Here is a 22,443-nt window from a genome sequence, read left to right as displayed (position 1 = left end):
TTGTAAATATGTAAAATATTTTTAAACACAAATGTAATCATAATCATTATAAAATGAATGTAAAACATACATAAGTGTAATGCTGTAAGTAATTTAAATTAGACAAAATATGGAATAAATAAAATCAAAAGGACTTTACTTTGAAAATGACAGTATATATTCCTGTGTATTTGTCAATAAACTCAGCTTTAAAGCCACATTTTAGCTCCGTTATGTTCATTTTCAAATGTGTCTTTTGCATTAAAATTTGGTTTATTTCTTCAACAGACCTTTAAAAACAAAATAACAAAAGCAGGAGTTCACTGTAAGGCAGTCTCAAGTATTTGTAACCTTTAATTATTGTTTTGACTGTGAATGTGGGAAACTTTAGGTGTTTTTTTTAATTATTATTATTTCCTGTTTCATGGAGATAAAAACACACCTGCTCTGCAGTGGCGAGGTTTGTTTGTCTCTAAATTTCCCACATTCCTTCAGACTCAGATTATTTCCTTCAGACTCAGATTATTTCCTTCAGACTCAGATTATTTCCTTCTTCCGTTTACACTGAAGCTTAAAGAGGAACAGAAATAAACCAGCAGCTCATCAACAAGGAAGTTTTCACATAAGAACCTGTTTCTGTTTCTGTGCAGGAGGACAAACTTTAAGACGTTCAGTCCGCAGCAGCGCCTAGTGGCCGCCAGAGGAACTGCAACTGCATGTTTACACGAACAGCAGAAACGGACCGACTGAAACGATGGACAATTTAGTACAATTAACTAATTAATTTATTTAAATATAAGACATTAATCAATTGTTTAAAGATAAATGCAGCACTTTTAAAGTATAAAACTGAAATGCTTAAAAATATTCTACACTAGAGGGCAGAATGCTGCGTGTTAAAACACCAAACAGCAGCTCAAAACACCAATTATTTATCAGATTAATAAGGTGTGTTTTTATGACTGCAAATCATTTCATTTCTCTGCTGGGCGATGAGTCAGTGACTAACTAACATTTCTACCTGCTGGGCCTGAAGGAGAAGAACTAAAAACTAAAACCAGAGAATAATTATCCTGTTACTGTGAGTCACAAGTTTTATATCTGGTTAAAACCAGAAACCTTCATGTTAAGGGATTTAAACCTCATTAAAACGAGAAAGTTTGTCAGAATAACAAGATGAGTTTCAGATTCTGTTAAAACGTTTCTCAGTGTAATGAGATGAGTTTTAAATAATTTAGGTGAGTTTTATATCTCACTTTAACCAGAAACTTTAACATTATGAGAGATAAAAATCATTAAAATGAGTTTGTCGTAATAACTATTTCAGTTTTACGTCTCCCTCTAAAATTCATAATAAAATACACATAAAGTATTATAATTTTATACACAGTTTGATTGTTTTAACTGTAAAGAGGAAACAACGACGAGTCTGAACCTGAAAATCATCTTCCCTTGAGTTTCACTCTTCATCTGATCTTAACGCATCATTTCTGCTTTTCCTGACCAGAAAAGACAATTAGTTTAAATTACAACGTTTCAATCAGTGACAGACTTTATGAATTCAGTTTATTATTAAAGTTTATTCAGTTATAAAACTGTAACAGAACCCAAAACCTCGTTATTCAGCAAAGAACCGAATCTATGGCAGCGATTTGTAGAGACAAAATGAAGAAAACTTCCATTAAATAAAAACTGAGATTAATTTTAGAAAACAAGAATATTTCTGAGCTACAAAAGTGGAAAATTTGAAAAAACAAAAAAACAAAAAAAAAAACAGAAATTATATATTTTTTTAGACAATCTTAGAAATTGTGTAGAAAAAACCAGAACATTTTGGGCTCCAAAATGACTCGTCGTTTGTTTCTTTTTTTTCCCCAAGAAATATTTCTGAAACTTTAAGATAATTTTTAACTTTTCAGAATTTTAGATTTTGAAAAGCTGAAAAAAACCCTCAAATTTTTAAAATCATCTCTGAAAATTTTTTTTTTTTTCTGAGGTCATAAAATTGTAATTTTTGACTTTTTAAACTCAGAAAATTTCCCAAAATAATTAAAAGAATTTTTTGAGGTTAATCTCAAAATGAATAAAAAAAATGTTCTTACAAGTTTGCTTCTTTTTCTGTCTACAGTCGTCCCAACGTGCCGTCGTATTTCTGTCATGGAAACAGCAACACTTTCACATTTTAAACTCATAAACTGCTAAAAGTTTCTCTTTGGTTTTCATACCAGATTTTAATCCGTTTTTTTTTCTCACCATCTTTTCTAAAAAAATCCTCCTGAAAACTAAAGAAAAAAAGTGTTTCCAATTTCTGTATTTATGTGATTCGTTACCTATTTAAAATGAACACCTTAACATTTTATTATTTTAAATATTTTTATTTAATTTTCACAGCATGTCCTTTGCAGTGGACATCAGGACGATTTCAGTCTAAATTATGATGAAATTCAAAAAATGGAAAAATGTGCAGATTAGTGATTAATGAATCACATTAAACCAAGAAGTCAAATTGAAAAAATACATTTAATAACCAGAAGTTTCCATTTAGTCTGTTGCTTGTTACTGGAAATGAAAACCAAAAATGGCTGCAGGGATTCCCTAAACACGACTGTCGAAGAAATGAAGACTTTATTTATTTTTACTTATTTGTTTATATTTTTATTTATTTTGAACATGATAGAAGTATAAAATCACACATGAACTCTTCAGAATATCAGCCACATGTCAAAATCCTCTGGACTGAAAAATCTAAAGTTCCAGTTATTAGAAGAAACATGATGAGGAAAAACTTCTCCAAGGGTTTTCCAGCAACTGGAACCATTAAGATGAACCAAACCAGTTATAGAAGAGAGTCCACTGGGAACCACAGGGCAGCTTGGCCGACTGTCACAGTGATGTCATCATGATGTCATCATGATAAACCTGTGGTGATGGCCGCCGCCGTCGTTTATAGAGATCTAAACGATATTTGCAGTCGATATGACCAAATGTTGAGTTTCCATCGAATGTCAACCAGAACCAAGAAATGGACTTTCCCATCACAAATGACTGGACAGACATTCAAACGAATCCTGGTCCAACTTCCACAGCGACCTTCCTGCTGTCTCTGGTTCTGATGGTGGGTTCACAGCAAAGAACGTCAGGCAGATCTGGAGGAGCGTTGGGGGCCGTAGAGGCACGTCCTCTACAGAGTTACTTTAGGGCCAGAAAGTAACTGACAGTAGGAACACAAAATAAGCCTCAACTAAATGTCCACTATGATGGACATTTAGTTCACTGGACGGATCTCAGGAGGAAATTAGAGACGTTATAGATAGAAAGGAAAAAGAAGCATCTCAGAAAAACTCAAAAATTTTGAGATTAATTTCAGAAATTTTAAAGAAAAAAAACTTGGAACTTTCTGAGTTTCAAAAGTTGAACATGTTTGACCTTTTGACTGGATCTGGTGTGAAAAAATGTGAGATTTAATTTTTAATCCCTTATAAAACAAATGAAACAGGATTTAAAGGAACCAGATGGTGACGTAAAAAAACCAACAGTTTTTATGATCTGATTTATATTTTCAGCTAATCTGAACAAACAGTTTATTATCATGCAATCATAAACATTTTAGTATTAATTTGTAATTAGCCCAATCAGACCAGATCCCAGTGAAAACTGTTCTATTCTCTACACCAGATCAGAACCAGAACTTCTGCTGGTGATTTAATAAAAACACTGAAACATTTTTATTCAACCGTTTCCTAAAAAGCTTTTCCTTTCCTCTGAAGTTTAAACTTCGGCCATTTTAACCAAACATTGCATAGCCGTTAAACAATGGCGAACAGAAAGCAGCGCAACAGGCCACAGCGACTCACCATCGCCCCCGGAGGAAGGCTGTGGTATTGCAGGACAGACGGCGCTCCGCCGTGCAGCATCGAACCGTCGGACGCTGCAGGCACCACAAAAAAACATTCATCTGTTCACCAACTGAACGGCTTCATCAGCAGCAGGAGGATTTTAGCTGCTGCCTGTTTAAAGGACACTTATATTTAGATTTCAGGCTTAAAAGGCTGAAATGTGGAGGAAACAACAGATTTATCACAAAGTGGTTTAATCTTAAATATAAACTTGATCTGTTTCTTTTAATGGGATAAAAATGTTAGAGTACAGAAATACGTCAAGCTTCAGCTCGCAGTTTATTCAGTCACTCTGAGGCGCGTCTGTAGGAAAATATCTGTAGCAACGGCTGCAAACAGCCGGGCTGGAGTCCACCGGCGCCGGGCCGGGCCGGGCCGGGACGGGTCGGGCTGGGCGTTGGGCCGGCGCTGAGGCAGCTGTGTTGGTTCTGGACGGACGGCGCCGCCGTCAGTCGTCTGCGAAGGTCAGCCGACCCGGGCCTTCGTTCTTCATCCAGCGGCGGTACCGCTTCATCTTCGGGTCGGTCGCCAGCTTGGCCTTCATCTCCTCCTCGCGCTCCTTCCTGTACGCCTGGAAGGACAACAGGAGAGAATCAGAGGCCGGATAACAGGAAGGCGATTTAAAACCAAACTCTGATTATTAAAATATAAACTCTGGTAACTACAGAGGAGTGTCAGAGCCAGACGAAGAAAACAAAGTTAACGAGAAAATAAAGTCGTAAAGTTACGAAAAAATGTCGTTCAACAATAAAATCAAAATAATATAAGAATTAATGACTTTATTCTTGTATTGTAATAATTATTCTCATATTACTTTTCTTCTATTAGTAATTTATTCTAGTAATTTTAGGTTTTTATTTTTGTATTCTCATCATTTTAGAGATTTATTGTCGCATTTTTATGATTTTATTTTTTTATTCTTGCATTTTTATGATTTTATTTTACTATTCTGACTTTATTCCTGCATTATTTTAACTTTATAATTGTAATTTCATAACTTTACTTTCATAATAACATGACTTTGTGCTCATATAGTTTCAAATTGATTCTCAAATGACGACTTTATTCCTGTATTATTATAATTTTATTGAATTTATTCTTGTATTATTTTCAGTTTGTTCGCATTTCAAAACTTTATTCTCATAATTTTATTGTTTTAAAAATAGAAACATATAAATCTGGTTTAGAGTCAGTTAACATTTTGGGAGTGAAAGTGTCTTGTTTATTATTTTAAACCTTCAGAACCAGGAAGTGGCCTCTGATTGGCCCAGAGTTTCTTAAAGGGGCCTCGTACCTCGTAGTTTTCTCGGACCCACAGCTGTTTCTCCAGGAACGTCTGCTTGGCGTTTTCCTCCAGACTGTCGAACTGCGCCTGCGACAGCTTCATGTTCCTCCTGACGAGAGCAGAACCGGGCCGTCAGAACCTCAGCCAGAACCCGAGCAACGCGGGCCGGCGCCGGCCGCCACTGACCTGATGAGGTAGAGCTTCTCCTCCTCGCCGTACTCCTCCCGGCAGACGGTGAAGCGGTACACCCAGCGGGCGTACCACGCCACGTAGCGGCTCAGGTAGAAGGGGAACAGAACCATCTTACACAGCAGGATGTCCGACAGGCTCGGCTTCTGGTAGCCGCCCTTGATGTCGATCTTGTTCTTGATGATGTCACGAATCACTTCCTCTTCCTGCTCGCGGATTTCCTCCTTGGAGCGCCGGTTCTTGCCCTTCTCCTTAGTGCGGCTGAGCAGGCCCTGCTGCTTGGCGATCTCAGTGGCCTGGATCCGGTACTTTGGGACGGTCACCAGGTAGTTGATGGCCTTGTTGTAGCTGCTGCACCAGCTGACGTACTGGAGAGCAGACACTGGTTATACTGGTTATACTGGTTACACCGGTTATACTGGTTACACTGGTTATACTGGTTACACTGGTTATACCGGTTATACTGGTTATACTGGTTACACTAGTTATACTGGTTACATTGGTTATACTGGTTACACTAGTTATACTGGTTATACTGGAAGAGACTGGAGGAAACGTTTCACATCCAGAACCAGAACGGATCTATGTGGATCAGATTGTAAATCTACATTCTTGTTTAACTTGTTTCTATTTATTACAACCTCCAGCCAGAAGGGGGCGCTGCGCATCCACATTAACGTCATTTCATTTATTTTACTTTAATAAAGTAATGATTATTTATAAATAATATTTACAAATAAATGAGTAAATAATAATTAAATTAATAAATGAATATCTTAATAAAATCAAAACAAATTTATTAATACATTTTTGTTACTTAAAAATAAATGTTTTAATTATTAATAAATGTGTTTATTAATGCAAAATAAATGTATCCATTATTAGTAAATAAAAAATAAATGTTCCCATGAAATTCAAAAGTAAATTAAATAAATGATATTAATAATAAATGTGCTCATGAAAACAAAATGTAATTATTAATAATAATTTTATTTATTAATGAATTTAAAAATTATAATTACATTTATATTTATTAATAGATTTATTTATTGACATAACAGCTTTATTCATTATTAAAATATAAATGTTTCCATATTTTTAAAGAGCAGCTTGTTTTGTCCATCACAGTTTGATTAATTAATTAATTAATTTATATAATTTGTTTATTTTTTATTTCATAATGATGTTTTGTTTTGTAAACCCACTTCATGTTTTTTTTAAGGAGGTTTGTTGTGAATGAAACAATAAGCCATCCATTTAAAAAATATTCACCTTTTTTTATTTCATATGAATATTTATATTATTTATTTATTCATCATTAATAACAATATTTATAAACTTATTTAATATTGAATGAAACTGATCGACTGTCAGGAAACATTCTGTGACTATAAATAGTAAAAATAGGAGAAATTACAAATAAAATGTTTTTAACGTTTCTCTCCTTGCTGGTGCGTTTACTGACTGAATAAAATGTAGGACTTTTCAGTTTAGATGAATTTGATGCTCAGGAAGGAAAAACTCTGATCAGGAGTTTCAGGATCTGAGCAGCAGAAACAAGTTTAGAGTCGAGAAAAACTGAACCCAAGAGGCAAAGCAGCCAAAGTCCAGAGAAACCCACAACCAGAACCAGAACCAGAACCAGAACCCAGTCTTCGGACACGGCGCTCCTACCTGGACAGCAGAGATGGCGCAGATGGTGACGAGGATGACGATCCTGACGTCGACCTTGGGGGCGAGGCGGCGGCGGTAGTAGGCGTAGTAGTGCTGGTAATATTCCTCAGGATGGTCCAGCATGTAGTCGTAGTCGCGCCGCGAGTCTTCATCCTGCAGACGGAGAAAAACTGATCAGGATCATCCAACTTTACTAGAACAATACCTGAAAAAGTTTAGAACAGGGAAAAACTCTCCTCTAAAACCAAGATGGTGGTTTTAGAAAGATGTTTGTAGCAACTCTAAAGCACGGCGGTCGATGGGTGATGATCTGGGTTTAAACTTTTAAATTAACTTTTAAAGTTAATTTAAAAGTTTAATTAACTTTTATCAACTTTCTGCTAAAGTTAATAAAGCAGAAAATTAATTTTTCTGTATTTCATCGTGTTCTAGAGTCAAATGAGAGAAAATCTGAACCATAAATCCAAACGCAGCAGCAGATCTGCTGAAAACGGAACAAATCCAGGTGGTCTAGTCAAAGTCCAGACCTCAAGTCTCCGAATTACGAGAAGTCGTATGAAAATAAAGTTGAAATATGAAACTTTATTATTTCAAATTTAGTCTTGTGCAATGCTTTTCTCAAAATACTGAGACTTTATTCTCTAATTATGATTTTATTTGAATATTATTTTGACTATTTTTGTGTGACTTTATTCTGCTAAGTATTTTATTTTTCCTAATACTCTGTAGTAAATAAGTCGGCCTCTTCTGAATATCCAGAACCTTCTGGACAGTCCTGAGTGTCTTCAGTCAGTGGCTTCTTGTGATTCGCTGCAATGCGGACTGCTACAGGAGATCTTTCCTTATCACAGCAACGTTTAAATAAAGTTTTTTGAATGAGAGTAAAGTCAGACAGAACCGTTACTAGCCTTCAGAGTCTCATAAGCTGTAGCAATCAGCAGGAACTTCGTGTGGGTGTTCTCCTCGTCTCCGGGCTCCTCGGGCCGGTACCGGTCCGGGTGGTACCGGCGGGCCAGCTGCCGGTAAGCCCTTGCGATCTCTGCCTTGGAGGCCTCCCGGGAGACTCCCAGCACGTCGTAGCAGACCTCCGTCCCGCAGTAGAGCCCCTCCAGCAGCGCCGTGGCCGCGGGCAGCGACGACACGGAGAGCAGGAGCACCGTGAGCCGCCACAGGCCGCGGCTCCGCTCCGGGAACACGACCATCTCTCCCCGCTGCTGCTGCCGCTGCTGCTCACACACGGAGCTCCGAGCGCCGTCGCATTCTGCTTACGTCACCGGAGCGCCAGAAAAGAATGTTGACTCCGATCAAAATAAACTGTCAGGTTATAATTTTCAATTTAAAAAAACAAACAGGGTTCTCATTGATGTTGGAGATATTTCTGACATTTTTCTCGCATTTTTCTAGTAAAATGTTGGAGTTTTACTTTTTATGGCTTTGATTAAAAAGGGAAAATAATTGCAGAAGTGATTTATTAGGATGTTTCTGTTAAAAAACCACGTCGCTCTGTACAGAAAAGACATCTTGCAACAAATGTAGCACTTGGATAACTTTATAGAAAAAAACAAAAAAACAAACCACTTTCAATAATGGAACAATTTTAAAGAACAAATTTGTTTTGTTTATTTGATCTGTACCTATGCGTCTCATTTATATTTGAATTGATACAAGTTTATTACAATATTTACGGCTTACTATGATCGCTTTTGTACAATCACTTGAGATGTTGAATGAAGGGTCACTCCGTGGTCAGCTCTACGAGAACTCACCGATACAACCTCTGCAGTTCAGGAATATGAAATACAGCCACACATCTGCTTGCAATAGAAGATCTTTGCCTCTTGGCCCAAATGATGACGTTGCATACAAATATGCCACCTGCAGGCGAAGCGAAATTCAGTTTAAATACCAAGAGATTTACAAGTCTTGGGAAAAAAACAACAAAACAAACAAAAACAAAAAAACGTTTGACCTTTAATGACCTTCTGAAACCATCTTGTCTTGAAGGTCCAGTCAACCTGGAATCCAGTGACTGGAGCAGCAGCAGCAGCAGCAGTTCAGTCCTTGGTAAACGTTGATCACCCAGTGATTCAGGTTGTTTTCTATACATATCAGATCTTCTCACTGTTGTTGCTTCAATCAGATCCAGATCACTGGAATATCAATCATTAGTCACAATATATTGATAAACCTGAATATTGTAACCATAACCTTGAAAAGCAGAACCAACCTTGCAGATCAGAATCCAGCTGCTCATCATCACCTCTAACAGGTTCTCCTCTCGCTGCTCACTGACGTCCAGAACCTGAAGACTCGACGTCTGAATTGATCAATGAGACATTTTCTCCAGTTTTAGCCAAACTGTGACGTTTTTCTGGGAGGAAATTTTAGTGACTTTGTTTCTTCAGTGCATTTTAACTGAAATATAAAAACAGTTTAGTTTCCTAAAGGAGAACTGATTCTAACTCGAGGTAACCAAACGTCCTGAATGTTGCTTCTACTCTGAAGGAGGATTTTTATTTTTTTCTGCAGCAGTTTTACAAAAAACAACCCAGGATTATAAAGCAACTAATTTAGGATTAGAAATCTGGTTCTGGAACCAGAGGTTATGGGAAACATCTTGCCTGATTCTCAAATATATTTGGTGTTTCCATAGTTACCATGTTTTAACTACCGAGGCGTCTTTGTAGATAAAACAGAGGAGTAAATTTATGCTTGAAGAACTCAGAAATGTTGATAATCCTGGAGATTTTCTAGAAAAACAAGAACATTTCTGAGCCCCAACAGTAAAACAATGTAAAAAAAAAAAAAACTTAAACATTTTCTAGCAAAATCTTAGAAATCTTTCAATTTGGACATTTTTAAATGTGAAAAATCTAAAATTTGCTCAAAAAACAACAACTTTGAAATTCTGAGAATAATTGAGGAATTTTCTACTAACATGATGAATTATCTGAGCTCCAAAATTAAAATAATAATAATAAAAAAATCTGGACTTTTGAGATTAATCCGATAAACTTTCTAGAAAGACTTGAAAATTTCAAAAAAAAAAAAAAGTTCTATAAAAAAATTTATTAATCTCACAAACTTTCTAGAAAATCTTTGAAATTTCTGAGCTTCAAAAGTTGAAAATTTGAGAGAAAAATCAAGGCGGCATAATGGGGACATTGTAGATGGATAAAAATGTAGAGGAGTAAATTTCTGCCAAAAAACTCTGCAACTGAGAATAACCTCAAAAATTTATATTTTTAAAAGTTGAATTTTTTCCACTTTACAAACTGAGAAATGTCCAAGTTGTTTTTAGAAAATATCTGGTTCTAATCTCAAAATGTAGAATCAAACTTTTGACTTTTAAAACTAAGAAGTTTACAATTTTTTTCTAGGAAATTTCAGAGTTTTTGGCAGAAATGTACTTCTCTATTTTTTTTCTAATTCACCGTCATACATGACAGATTTTTTAACTTTAGTTATTTTTGACCATTTTTCATCCAATACAGGAAGATTTTACTAGTTTTTAGCTGCAGTTGTTGGTCAAAACTTTGACAGAATTGAATATTTCAGCTTTGCAAGTAGATTTATGGGAGAAGGAAGCTGGAAAACGTCAGCCCTGTTGAAAAAGTGCTGATGTTGGCTGAGTGTAAAAGCGAGCGCTGTAGTCGGGGCACGGCGTTATTTTTAGCAGGCGCTGCCCCTCACATCCTTCAGATGGTTATTGGCTCTCAGGGCGTTGGTACAAATCAGCAGAGCTGTCAGCAGCGTCTCACTCAGATTATCGCCGGTGAAGCTGCGTCTCCGCAGGAGGTCTCATTCAGATTTCACTATAATCCATCACAGGTTGAGCGATGGAGACGCTAACGGCTCTGTGGTTCTGCTTCCCGCAGGAACCAGGCTGAAGATGTCCGGTGAGAAGAACCCAGAGGTGGTGGGATGCGACGCCTCCATCATGAGGAACGTCTGGGAGATCCGGATGAGGGAGTTCGGACAGAGGATGCGTCTGGAGCAGGAGCGGCTGGAGAGGAGCGCGCTGCCCGCGTGAGAAAACTCAACATTCAGAAAACTCAACATTCAGAAAACTCAACATTCAGAAAACTTCTACTGTGACGTCATTTTAGATGAACGAAAACTAAACCCAACCGGGACGAATCTGTCCGTGTTTGGTTCTGATCAAACGGGACAGAAAGTCCTGCTGTCAGCTGAGAGACGTCCAAATGTCCAAACATCCAAACTGTTTGACATTTTAGATCCTGAATCGAAACCAGAGGCTGAAATTTCATCCTGCAGAACCTGCAGCCGACTTTCTCTTGGCACAAAGTTTGTTTTCAGAGTAAATATTAAATTTTGTGCTAAATTAAATACTTAAACACATTTTCACCAAATTTGACCCTTTTTAGATGATGCACAAATTCTCAATGCTAAAAAAGTTATTTTTGAAGAGATTTCAGGACACTGCAAAAACAAAACGTTACCAAGTTTTCTGATCTAGTTACAATTGTAAATATCTTAGTGCAACTGAAATGATCACAAACTAACTGAGTGACTTTTCTGCAAAATATAAGAAAGCTTTAGGTGAATAATTATTTAACATTCATAAAAAGTAAAAGAAACTAATAATGTGCTTAACCTAAATGAAAATATTATTTAGTTAGTTACTTGTTGAGTGAAGATTTTTTATTTTTGGGCTTTTTGTTATCAGCAGTTCGAAAGACAAACTGACCTCATTTGACCTCATGTTCTAAATAAACTCTACAATAAAACAAAACAAAATCCAGAAACACGTCTTACAGATTTTACCTCCAGCAGGAGGAATCCCAACAAACCTTTAAATGAAAGCTTCTGAAAACCAGCAGGTCCAAATTCACAGGAAATGATGAAAGACGCTGAAAAAAAAATTTATTATGCAAATTCTGATAAAAAACAAAAAAGAAATGCAGCAGAAAAACAATCCAACTGCAGACAAAACATTAGTCCTCCAGGCCACCAGGGGGAGTCGGCCACTAAATAATAGGGGACCAGATACTCGTCATACTTCCTGTATTTTATAATATTATAGAGCAGCATTGACATTTTTTTTTTATTACAGCAGCATATTTACTTATTGGTAACATTACTGACTCCAGACTCCCCCTAGTGGACAGGAGGACTTCTGATTTGTGGCACTAGTTTGCAACATTCTATATTTTCAGTTTATTTTTTTGTATTTGCCATATTTTTCCTTTTGCTTCTATTTCCTGTGTTTGCAGCATTTTCCTGTTGCATTTGTTTAGTTTGTTTGGGATTTACTCTCGTTTCGCAGTTCGTTTTGCATTTGCGCCTGTGGGTCAAACAGAAATAAACTGTTATGATCAGAAATGCTTAGAGTTGCAGGAAGATCTGTCTGCTTGGAAGGAAAATACCCAGAAATAAAAGATGGTTTGAAAAGGTTTTCAGGTTAGAACAAAAATATTGGTTTAAACTCAACATAAATAGAGCAAAAACAAAAACATGCAACAACGAACCAAAGTCACTTTCCTTCATATTGCTGCTTTAGTTGCTGTATTTGTATCAAATGTCTTTAATTATTTTGTATTTCTTGCTTTACAAGTTGGGTTGTCAGCATGTATGTATTAATATCTCCGTCCCAGTTCACGCAGGTTTATTTTAATGCCAGCTGCTCTTCATCCAGTCTGATACAGAGATCAGTCAGGCAGTCACAGCTGTAACCACAAATTTAATGTTTTATTAAGTGTGAACATCCTTGTGGCTTTAAATAGGAATTTATCAAATTATTCTGTAAGAGCTAACTTCTCAGAAAAATCACAATGATGGAGAAACGGCGACGTCCAGAGCAGGAAACCTGACCCGCCAGAGCAGCAAAGGTCACCAGTTAGCTTTGCCACCAGATCTCCACAAAAGGTACCGGTCCAAGAACACATGCCATGTCTCGACTTCCAGAGCCGCCTGAAGAGCCCAACAGATTTAGAGGGAGCTGAAATGAATACTCTGACGGAGTGACACGGTGATTTGTTGTCCAGATTGCAGGGAATGAGTGTTGCATGCTGGGTATTTCTGCTGCTTTCAATCGAACATTTCCTGAACTCTGATAAGAACCAAAAAACTCAAACCCAAACATCGGTCTGGGTTCGGTTGAAGTGAACTCTGGTTCAGTTTGAATCCATATGTGAACACCAAGCAGACCAGAGACTGCTCCAAAAGCAGGAAGTGGACTACAGGGCAGGGCATTCTGGGTAAATACTACCTAAACAAAACTGCTAATCTAGCACCAGTGGGAGAAATGACTCGTATTTTTTAAAGACAAAAAGAGAAATCCTACAACCTCTAAACTCTGACGCCTCCATTTGTTTACATCTGGGGAAGCAGGAAGTTTCTCTCAGAGGTTTTTGTGTCGTTTCCTTCAGTGGTTCTTGGTGCAGCGCCCCCACAGGCCAGGAGGGGAACAGGCTGCTCCAACAGTTTGGTTGGTTTGACCAGAGCAGAGATAAAGCTGCAACGTTGCTTTTCCCAGAACATTTCTGAGCTCCAGTAGTTTAAAATTTACAAGATTACAAACAAAGAAGTTCATAGATTAATCTCAGAAATTTGGGGGGGTGGAGGGATAAAAATTTCTGAGTTTCAAAAGTTTAAAATCTTTTACTTTTGAATCTCAGAGGTTTCCAGTGAAACAATAAATAAAGTTACTCGTTAATTTTTCAGGTGTCACCAAACAATTTAAGGCAAAACTGGAAAAAACTTCCAACTTTATTTTAAGTTTTCACTTTTTCCCTCGATACCAGATCTGAAAATATGCAAAAACAACAACAAAGAAAAACACCGATCATTTGTCAGTGTGATCAGTGTCGTCTGATCTCCTAGCAGCAGGACATAACTGATTTTCTATAAATAAAAACATTGTTGTGTTATTTAAGAGCTGCCAGATGGTAGCATCAGTTTACCCCTCAGTAACTTTACCTCAGACTACAAAAGGTTTTCATCATCAAAGGCCTGGATATAAACAGAACAAGCAAATTTACTCCAGAACAAGAAATCCAGAATTATCGCCACTCTGTACAGATTTTCTGGAGCTTAAAGTTCCTTTTAGTGTTGGTTGGACTTTAAAATCAGACCAATCTAAATAAACAGTCAATGGGTCTTAGAAGTGTCCAAAATGCTCAACGATGTACGAAACATCCTCTAATCAAGAACTAAACCACTTTAATATAATTGGTGTTTAAAGGAAGATCTACCAAGTTTTTTATTAGCAAACCTAGAAAATTTATGTTAGGAACAAAAAATTTGAACTGCAGGTTTAATGTCAAGAAAAAATAAATAAATCATGACTAGCTGTGTTTTATTAACTTTTTTTGTCCTTTTGTTCTTTTTTTGTTTGCACAGCATCAACAAGGACTGGGCAGATCGCATGACTGCCAAGATGGGGAAATACAAAAGAGTGGAGAGGAAAGTTACACCTTCTGATATCCAACCAGACGACAACATCTGGAAGAGCAAGGAACCGCTGGTTCCTCAGGGAGTTCCTCTCTGCAGAGGTTTGGGTCCTGTTGGCAGACCAGGAGTCCCGGCTAAAAGCTTTTCTGCTCAAACCCCGAATCTCAAGGACAAAAAGGTGCAAGACAAGAGTCTCAACAAACTACAGCAACTCATGTCAATCACCAAAACTCAGCCGTCGTCTCTGGTGTGGGGCAAGGCTTGGAAGTTCAACAAGTCCTTACCGATACCAGCAGAGGGCGCCAGTCCAGACTGGGGGCAGTGCTGGATGTTTGCTCCCTATCAACCTCGAGCCGAAGAAGGTAAGCCTTGGCCAAACGAGACCAACATGGTGGATCCACAAAGATATCTCTGGAGAAAAGCCTTTTACAAGATGGTGGAACCACAGGCGCTAGACCTGAATCTGCCCGCTGACGAATGGCAGACATCCTGGAAAAGATTTGAGAAAATCAAGAAAGATTCCAGTGAAGATGAAGAGAAAACCTCTAAACATGGATTCTTCACTTCACTGGTGGAAATGCAGCACCAAAATGAAATCTTGTGTTCATCAGAGTGGAGTGATTCCTGGTCGTCCACCAAGCCAGGCAACGAAGGTTTACTGAATGCAACAGTTGATGACAACAAAGATATGGGAAGAGAAATAAACCCAGTATGGGAGGAATGTTGGAGGCTTCTCAACCATCATGGCAGCAACAGCTTCAAGCTTCTTCGCCATCAGAAACCTCTCAGTCCAGAATGGGCCAGTTCATGGAGAACAGCTGCCGGCGTCTTCAGCAACCAACAGAGTTCCTCTCAGAACCAACATCATGGCTTTGACGATCACAGCCTGGAGAGAGAAGGTTTTCACAAAATCACCTCCGCAACTCGTAAGAGAGACCTTCAGCTCTGCGATACATTTGAGGCAAATGTCGACTGGAGTAAGTCATGGGAGATCCCGAAGAACAACTCAAAACCTTGTGCTGAGATAGATAAAGTCCTCAAAGCCTTACCGCCGAAGGTAGATGTTGAGACTCAAAGGGTGGAAAAGGTCCCTCAGGTCAATTACTCGACAGAGAAAGTAGATCCAAGGTACGAGCAACTAAGACGTGATGTGATACATCACACAAGGAGGGAACTCCCCGAGTCAAAGATACTTCTTATGAAGCACCTGCAGAAAATACTTCCACCTTCTGAATGGAGGGATTCCTGGAAGGTAATAAAACACAGAATGAGACAGGAAAGGAGAAGGTACAAGCCAGATCCTGTGAAGCCTTTCAGAGAGTCTGAGAAAGGGGAAAATTCAAAGCCCAATGCCTCAGAGTGGAAAGACTCCTGGAAGTTTACCTGCCGGCCCCTGAATCAGAACCCTGAGCTGTGGCAACAAGGTTGGTCCACCTCAACGCAAGTCCGGGTGAACTGGGAGAGGCACCAGAGGGAGATTTCAGTGGAGGAATTCCCTAAAAATGGCCCAACAAGTGAACGGATTTGGGGAGAATCCTGGAAGTTCTCAAGGTACCAGCATCGATCAGAAACTGCAAAAGCCAAAGATCAAGTCGGCAAAGGGAAGCTGAATGTTCCTGATAACTCAAGAGAACATGAAAGTCATGCCAAGTCCATATCAGATTGGCAAGATGCCTGGATGATCACAGAAACAGAGATGAGACATGATAAACCATCGTTTGCTCAGTGGAGGGAATCCTGGAAGTGGTCTATCTACCACTCACCACAATGGACTGGACTAGTATCGACAGACAAGTGGGTGGATGAATCCACTGAGATCCAGCGCCCAAAAAGCATTATGTCCTCAGAAGTAGTGAAAGCTAAAATGAGCCGCTCCTTTGACCACAAGATATTTGGCCAAAGATACCCTGAGAAAGAGTGGAGTTCCTCATGGAGCAGCAAATCACTTCTAAGCAATCAGTCAAGCAAAAGTAGTTCAACTCAGCAGCAACATCCCATTCTGAGTGAGTGTGGATGTAAGTGGGGAAGATCTTTCAGACTTGCCAACCCAATGCCCCAACTGGATCAGCTCTGGATTGAGTCTTCCCAGAACCCGGGTTACTACCAGGTTTTGTGGTCAAGCAAAAACAAGATACAAAACATAAACAAAAATAAATCCGACCTAAACAAAGTGTTTGCTTCTGCCACACTTTGGGCAAACTGCTACCGGTTTCTGCAGAAACCCAGCGACCAGCTTAATACCAAAGGTAGATCCAAAGTACCCAGTGATCAAAGAGTGATTTTACCAACAAAGATCAAAACGAGGAAGCAACTGTATTCTGGCATTGAGAAGGAGAAACAATCCGAGAGGAAGTGGGCAGGATGCCACCTCCTGGGTAAAACCCAACCTCGTCCCAAGAAAGGCAGCGGTTCTAACAGTAAGCTCATGCCTGAAGACAGCGTCTATAAGAAGTTCCTGGAGGAATGGGGAGAGTCTTGGAGATTCTTCGTCCGTCCTGAAAACCTGAAAAAACAGATGAGCTTTAAGTCGATATCTGGTTGGGATGAATCCTGGAAGTTCCTCCTTCCACTGTACTGACCTAATACAAAAACTAAACAAAAACAATCGCTTCGAGAAATTAGTCACTCTGTTGAACCCAAGAATCTGCATTTGGCCCATAAAATGGGAATGTCTTTCTGATAGTTAGTGCAGAACAGTGTGGATGGAAGGTGTGTTTCAGGCAAATAAATCAGAACAGTATAGTTTTAAATTGCTATTTATGAAAAAAAAGGCAAAGAAGTGCGATAAGGATCTTATGAAGAAAGGAGTGGGTGTAGTTTTAATATGAGAATATTAAAACAGTTTGAGAAAGAGAAAGTTACACAGGACTGTCTGATGTTGAAGGTGAATGAAATGCTAAAGTCTCCTAAATAAAGGAGTAAAAACAAACAGTATCATGTCTTTATTCAGTCTGTTACTGCAGGAGTTTCCTCAACCTCACAAACCAAACAGAAGGTTCACTGACTCCATCTAGTGGACAGATCTGGTAAGACATGAGTCATTGGTTTACTTCATCAGCTTGATAAATATAAACTAATCTTTTTGTTTTAGTTGTAAAATAAAAAAACACAAATAACTTCAATTTTATTCTAGATTTCTTTTAAAAACACATTTAATCCTTAAAATGAAGCAGAAATACTTTCTGTACTTATTGGCATAAATATATAAATTTATTTTTAGATAAAGCTTCAGTTCTTCCAGTGGTTTTTATATCTTATTTCACAAATTTCATACTTATATATTTTGTTTGGTGTGATTTATAAGTTACAAGTTACCAAAAATAATGCCTGAATCAATCTCCAGACCAAATTATACAACAGCGCCATCTAGTGGCAACAGGAGTAAAATAAAAATGTATTTTTATATTCACCTGAAAACAGAAATGCAATAAAAAGATGAATAAATAACAGGAATAAACAGAGCAGCAACAATATTAAAATAATTATATGTGTCCAGATTTTTGACTTTTTGTTGAACTTTGTCAATTTAGAAAAACTATTTTCACGATTCATAAAGTTTGGTAAATCCAACATAATCTGTAAAAACATCGAAACAAATCATTTTCTGGTCAACTGTTGACAGCAAACGTATGGAAACCTAAACATGCTGCGCGTTTGTGTTAAAAATAGAGCTGGCAGTTCTGTGACATCAGCAGCAAAATGATCTGAGCGTCTCGTTACGGTGACGGAGATCTGCTGCTGCGGAGAGACAGGCAGCCACTGCGCATGCTCAGAGCGCACAGAAACCCTGCGCACATGTAGCAAACACACACACACACACACACACACACACACACACACACACACACCCACACACACACACACACACACACACACACACACACACACACACACACACACCCAGAGGTTCTGGTCATACATGAGGAGAAACAGCTGCTCAATATTTCTGCTAAAAATCACATTTATTAAATAAAATTCAACGTTAAACCAATGAAAACGGCAAAATCTCCTTCCTGCTTCCCTTATTGGCCTACAACAGAGGTGGTCAGTCCTGGTCCTGGAGGGGTCGGTGTCCTGCTGCTCTTAGCGTCTCCCTGGTCCAACACACCTGAATCCAGCAGCTGAATCTCCTCCTCAGTGCAGTCGGGTTCTCCAGAGGTTCTCCTCATTATTTCACTATTTGACTCAGGTGTGTTGAAGTAGAGATGCATCTAAAGGTTGCAGGAGACCGGAGTTGCCCTCCCCCGGGCTACAACAGGGGTGGGCAAAGTGGGCCCTCGAGGCCCGGCATCCTGCACGTTTTGGTTCTGTCCCTGGTGGAACCAACAACCTTTTCAGGATGTCAGTGTTGTTCTCAGGCCGACTAACGAGCCATCATTAGAATGGTTAGAAATGCATTTTTAAAATTTAACTTTAATTTAAATATTTTTACTTAATATTTACATTAAAATCGCAATAATTATTTAAAGTGACACATTTCAAGGACACAAAATATTACATAAAACCAAAATACATTAATAAAAATAATAAAAAATAGATAACTAAGGAAAAATTAAAAACAATCAATAAATTAATAAACTAATGAAAACTTCAAAAAAATGATTAGAATAAAATCAATAAATCAATCAATAAATAGAAGCATAGAAAAAAACATAAATAAAAATAAATTAATAATTTTAACAAAGAGAAAGAAAAAAAACAAGAGAAAGAAAAACTAACATTGTTTCAGTTGTTTTCTTCTTTGTTTTAAACCGTCAATTTGCTGATTTTAATCACAGTATTAAACATTTTGCATAATTTATGTTTTTTACTCCAGTAAATAAAAACGTTAAATTAATTTAACTCCATTATTTTATATAAACCTGGTGCATCATTTCTCACCAACCTGTTGAAAACGCAGCAGCTCTAAATGACTGTTGTTCCGTCTTTACGGCTCTGCAGCGTTTAAACTCTCATCTTTGTCGTATTTCTGCAGCTGTTGAATGAAGATTCGTTTCACTAATGTGTTTTTCATCTAATCCTTGTCTGATCCCACCGGCTGCCTCGACCCGGCTCTAAATTTAGAGCCGCAGCCCTGGATGTGTTGTGATGTAAAAATAGGAGGAGGGAAGCCGGCTCGTTATTCAGGACAGAGAGTCAAACTTCAAGCTGAAGGAGCGTCGAGAAGAAGATCCGTGGATCCGGAGAGGAAGGGAAAAACAGGACGGAGTCAAAGAACCAGGTGAGAATTAAATCTTTTTGTCTTTTTGTCTGTTTGTTTGTTTATCTCGTGATGTTTTCTGTCTGTTTCTGTGATTCTAGTTGTGCATGTTGACATTTTGGCGCCAACACGTCGATGGTTTGAGGCTCCATAAAAACACTGAAAGCTGCTAAACAGAAACGGTTTAAACTCCACAAACTGCAGATCAACAAACATTTGTTACGCTGAACTCGGACCAGAAACTGTCAAATGGAGACATTTTTGTTCCAGCTGGTTGGTGATCATTAGCTAATCAATCGCTGCTCGTTTCCAGGTGATTATTTATTAAAAATCATAAAATAAACATCAAGACTGGAAACACAGAATCATGACGGTCTGAATGTTCTGTCCATGTGAGAAATGTTTGAGTTTTATTTAAGGTTTCACCTCCTGATACACTTGAACCTCCATTCTGTCGACTAGTGGTGCTGATGTCAGCCGGTTTCCATGGCAACCGGTGTGTTTGGTGAGAGAAGCAGAATTTGAGTTGATCTTTTCCGTGTTATTTTCCTTTTACTATGGAGCTCTGCAGCCGCTGTGTAATTTCTGAAAGTTTAGTGATCAAACTTTCATTTCTTTAATATTTTGCGTTAAAGATTTAATTTTAATTGTTCGCTCTGTGAAACATGTTTGTGTTTTTTGGGGAAGCGTCTCAGACAGCAGGTGGTCGAGGATCCCTGAAGTCATCCTCTAATTTTACGGAGATTATTAAGATGGATGAGGCTGAAATGCAAAGTAAATCCTCCAGACGGACGACGATCTTCTGATGCTAGTTTTAAAATTAGCCGTTCTTTAAAAACCTTCGACTGCTGCTCTTCTATTTTCACAAAACAAACTGAACATTTTCCATATTTACAGGTTTCTATTTATATAAAGTCAGCTGGAAAACAAAATGATAAATCTGAGCATAAGAGTTGTGTTGATGGACAGAATATGATTTAATATCTGTGTTTATTTAATATCAGTGTTGATTTAATATCAGTTTTGATTTAATATCTATGTTTATTTAATATCTGTGTTAATTTAATATCTGTGTTTATTTAATATCAGTTTTGATTTAATATCAGTGTTTATTTAATATCTGTGTTTATCTCCACTTTCCTCAGTTTGGAGGTTGTTGTTGCCGGGCAGAGTTTAATTTTAGCTTGTTGTTTTCATTCTCTGAGCAAATAACTTGTGACATGTTGTTCCTGGAACTAACCGTACGGAGGACTGATCCTGCCAAAATTATCCAAACTATAGAAAATTAATGACTTGGTAATAATTTGTTCTTCAAAACATAAAAAGAAGAAAATTTCCAATTTATCAATTAGGCAATGTGACATAAACTATTTCTTTGTAATTTTCAACAATATTAATCTAACATTCTCACTTCTATTTAATTTTCCATTATTTCCAGATTTATTGTTTTATTAGTTTAGTTTTTATTTTATTATTTATTGCTATTTATTTAGTATTTTTTTATTTACTTAAACTGCAAAAACAAATAATAAAATATTAAAAGAAATAAAGCAATAAGTTATTGAATAGATTGAAAATGATTAGTAAAAGCCAACAATATAATGATAGCATTTATGCTAACATTAGCTTCTTAGATAATTATAACTCAACAGCTAAACTTTGATAATCAGACTAACACACAAGCCTGGATTTTATTTATTTTACTATCATTTTTCTATTTTGTGTTAAAAATGTTTTTGTAATGCTGTTTCAGTGATAATAAATCGATGCTTCTGTTTCTCACAGGAAACACGATGTTGTCCAAAAAGGAAGAGAAGAGATCGTTCAGCAACGGCCGACTGAGAGACCAGTGGGAGAAAATAGCCCAGAACGAGGCGGACCAGCGCAAACAGGAGGCCGAATGGAAACAGAAAAGCTCCATTAAAGTGTAAAGATCAAAACATTTATTCCTTTACAACTTATTTCACCTAAATAAAAACAGTAAATATGCATTTGTCTCACTAACAAAATCAGGTAAGTTGGGAAAGTTCTTATATTTTACATCTTGGAGGCAACATTTGAAACATTAAGTACTTTATTATTATTATTATTATTATTATTATTATTATTATTATTATTATTATTATTATTATTATTATGGGCAGTTTTGTCAGGACCAGACCTCCGTATGTAATTGATTGATTGAAATGTAAGTGAATTCTGTTTTCGTAGTTCATGTAAAACAGGTTTTTCATATTCAATCTAACAGATTGTTTTTATTTTTTTTGCTCCAGTCTTTTCTCAAAGTGGACGTACCACTGGTCCAACGGAGACCAGGGCAAGGATGAGATGTCCGACTTCAGGAGGGCGACGACCAGGACAGACGACGAAGAAAAAAAGCCTAAAATTAAATTCAAAATCGTTCCTCCACCTCCAAAAGTCAAAGCGGAGCCTCCTCCCCCGCCGCCGCCGGCCCCCAGGAGGTCTTCCTCCCCGAAACGCCACAGGCAAAAACGCAAAGTGGAGGTGGACGTGTTTCGGTTGTGCTGGAGGGAATCCTGGATGAGCCTGAAACCACCAAAGTATCTCTACCTGAAGGCCAGAGAGGCTAAAGAGAGGAGGACGCTGCTGATGACCTTAGAGTGTCCCAGAAACAGGAAGTACAAATCAAAGAAGCTTGGACCGGACGCGGACGGGACCGGTCCGATTCCTAAATGGAGTCATTCCTGGAAGCAGGTCAGGATGGATTGATGGCAAACTCCCGCTAATAGCAGAGCTAATTGTTTGTTTAGCGCTTTTTGCTAACGTTGAAAACATTTAGCGCA

At 37.8% G+C, this 22,443-nt stretch overlaps 3 protein-coding genes across 9 annotated transcripts in view; 1 reads left to right on the top strand and 2 right to left on the bottom strand.

Moving 5' to 3' along the window:
- The window catches only part of LOC122846989 (NACHT, LRR and PYD domains-containing protein 12-like), a 626,610-nt gene that overhangs the window by 195,464 nt on the left and 408,703 nt on the right, over positions 1-22,443 (bottom strand). The gene's annotated exons all lie outside the window — the stretch shown is intronic.
- dnajc25 (DnaJ (Hsp40) homolog, subfamily C, member 25) lies at positions 4,068-9,145 on the bottom strand. Its single transcript, XM_044144363.1, has 7 exons — positions 8,993-9,145; positions 8,790-8,898; positions 7,932-8,284; positions 7,024-7,176; positions 5,347-5,717; positions 5,170-5,269; positions 4,068-4,446 (listed from the first exon to the last, which is right to left on the bottom strand). Exons 1-7 carry the CDS (start codon positions 9,128-9,130, stop codon positions 4,324-4,326), a joined length of 1,347 nt encoding a protein of 448 aa, XP_044000298.1. The 5' UTR covers positions 9,131-9,145; the 3' UTR covers positions 4,068-4,323.
- On the top strand, positions 10,661-17,368 carry LOC122846994. Its single transcript, XM_044144334.1, has 3 exons — positions 10,661-10,821; positions 10,902-11,052; positions 14,389-17,368. Exons 2-3 carry the CDS (start codon positions 10,916-10,918, stop codon positions 17,015-17,017), a joined length of 2,766 nt encoding a protein of 921 aa, XP_044000269.1. The 5' UTR covers positions 10,661-10,821; positions 10,902-10,915; the 3' UTR covers positions 17,018-17,368.

Source organism: Gambusia affinis, linkage group LG17, assembly GCF_019740435.1.
Source record: "Gambusia affinis linkage group LG17, SWU_Gaff_1.0, whole genome shotgun sequence".
NCBI classification, from domain to species: domain Eukaryota; kingdom Metazoa; phylum Chordata; class Actinopteri; order Cyprinodontiformes; family Poeciliidae; genus Gambusia; species Gambusia affinis.
The sequence above is the reverse complement of the archived record's forward strand: the minus strand, read 5'-3'. Positions and strand labels throughout refer to the sequence as shown.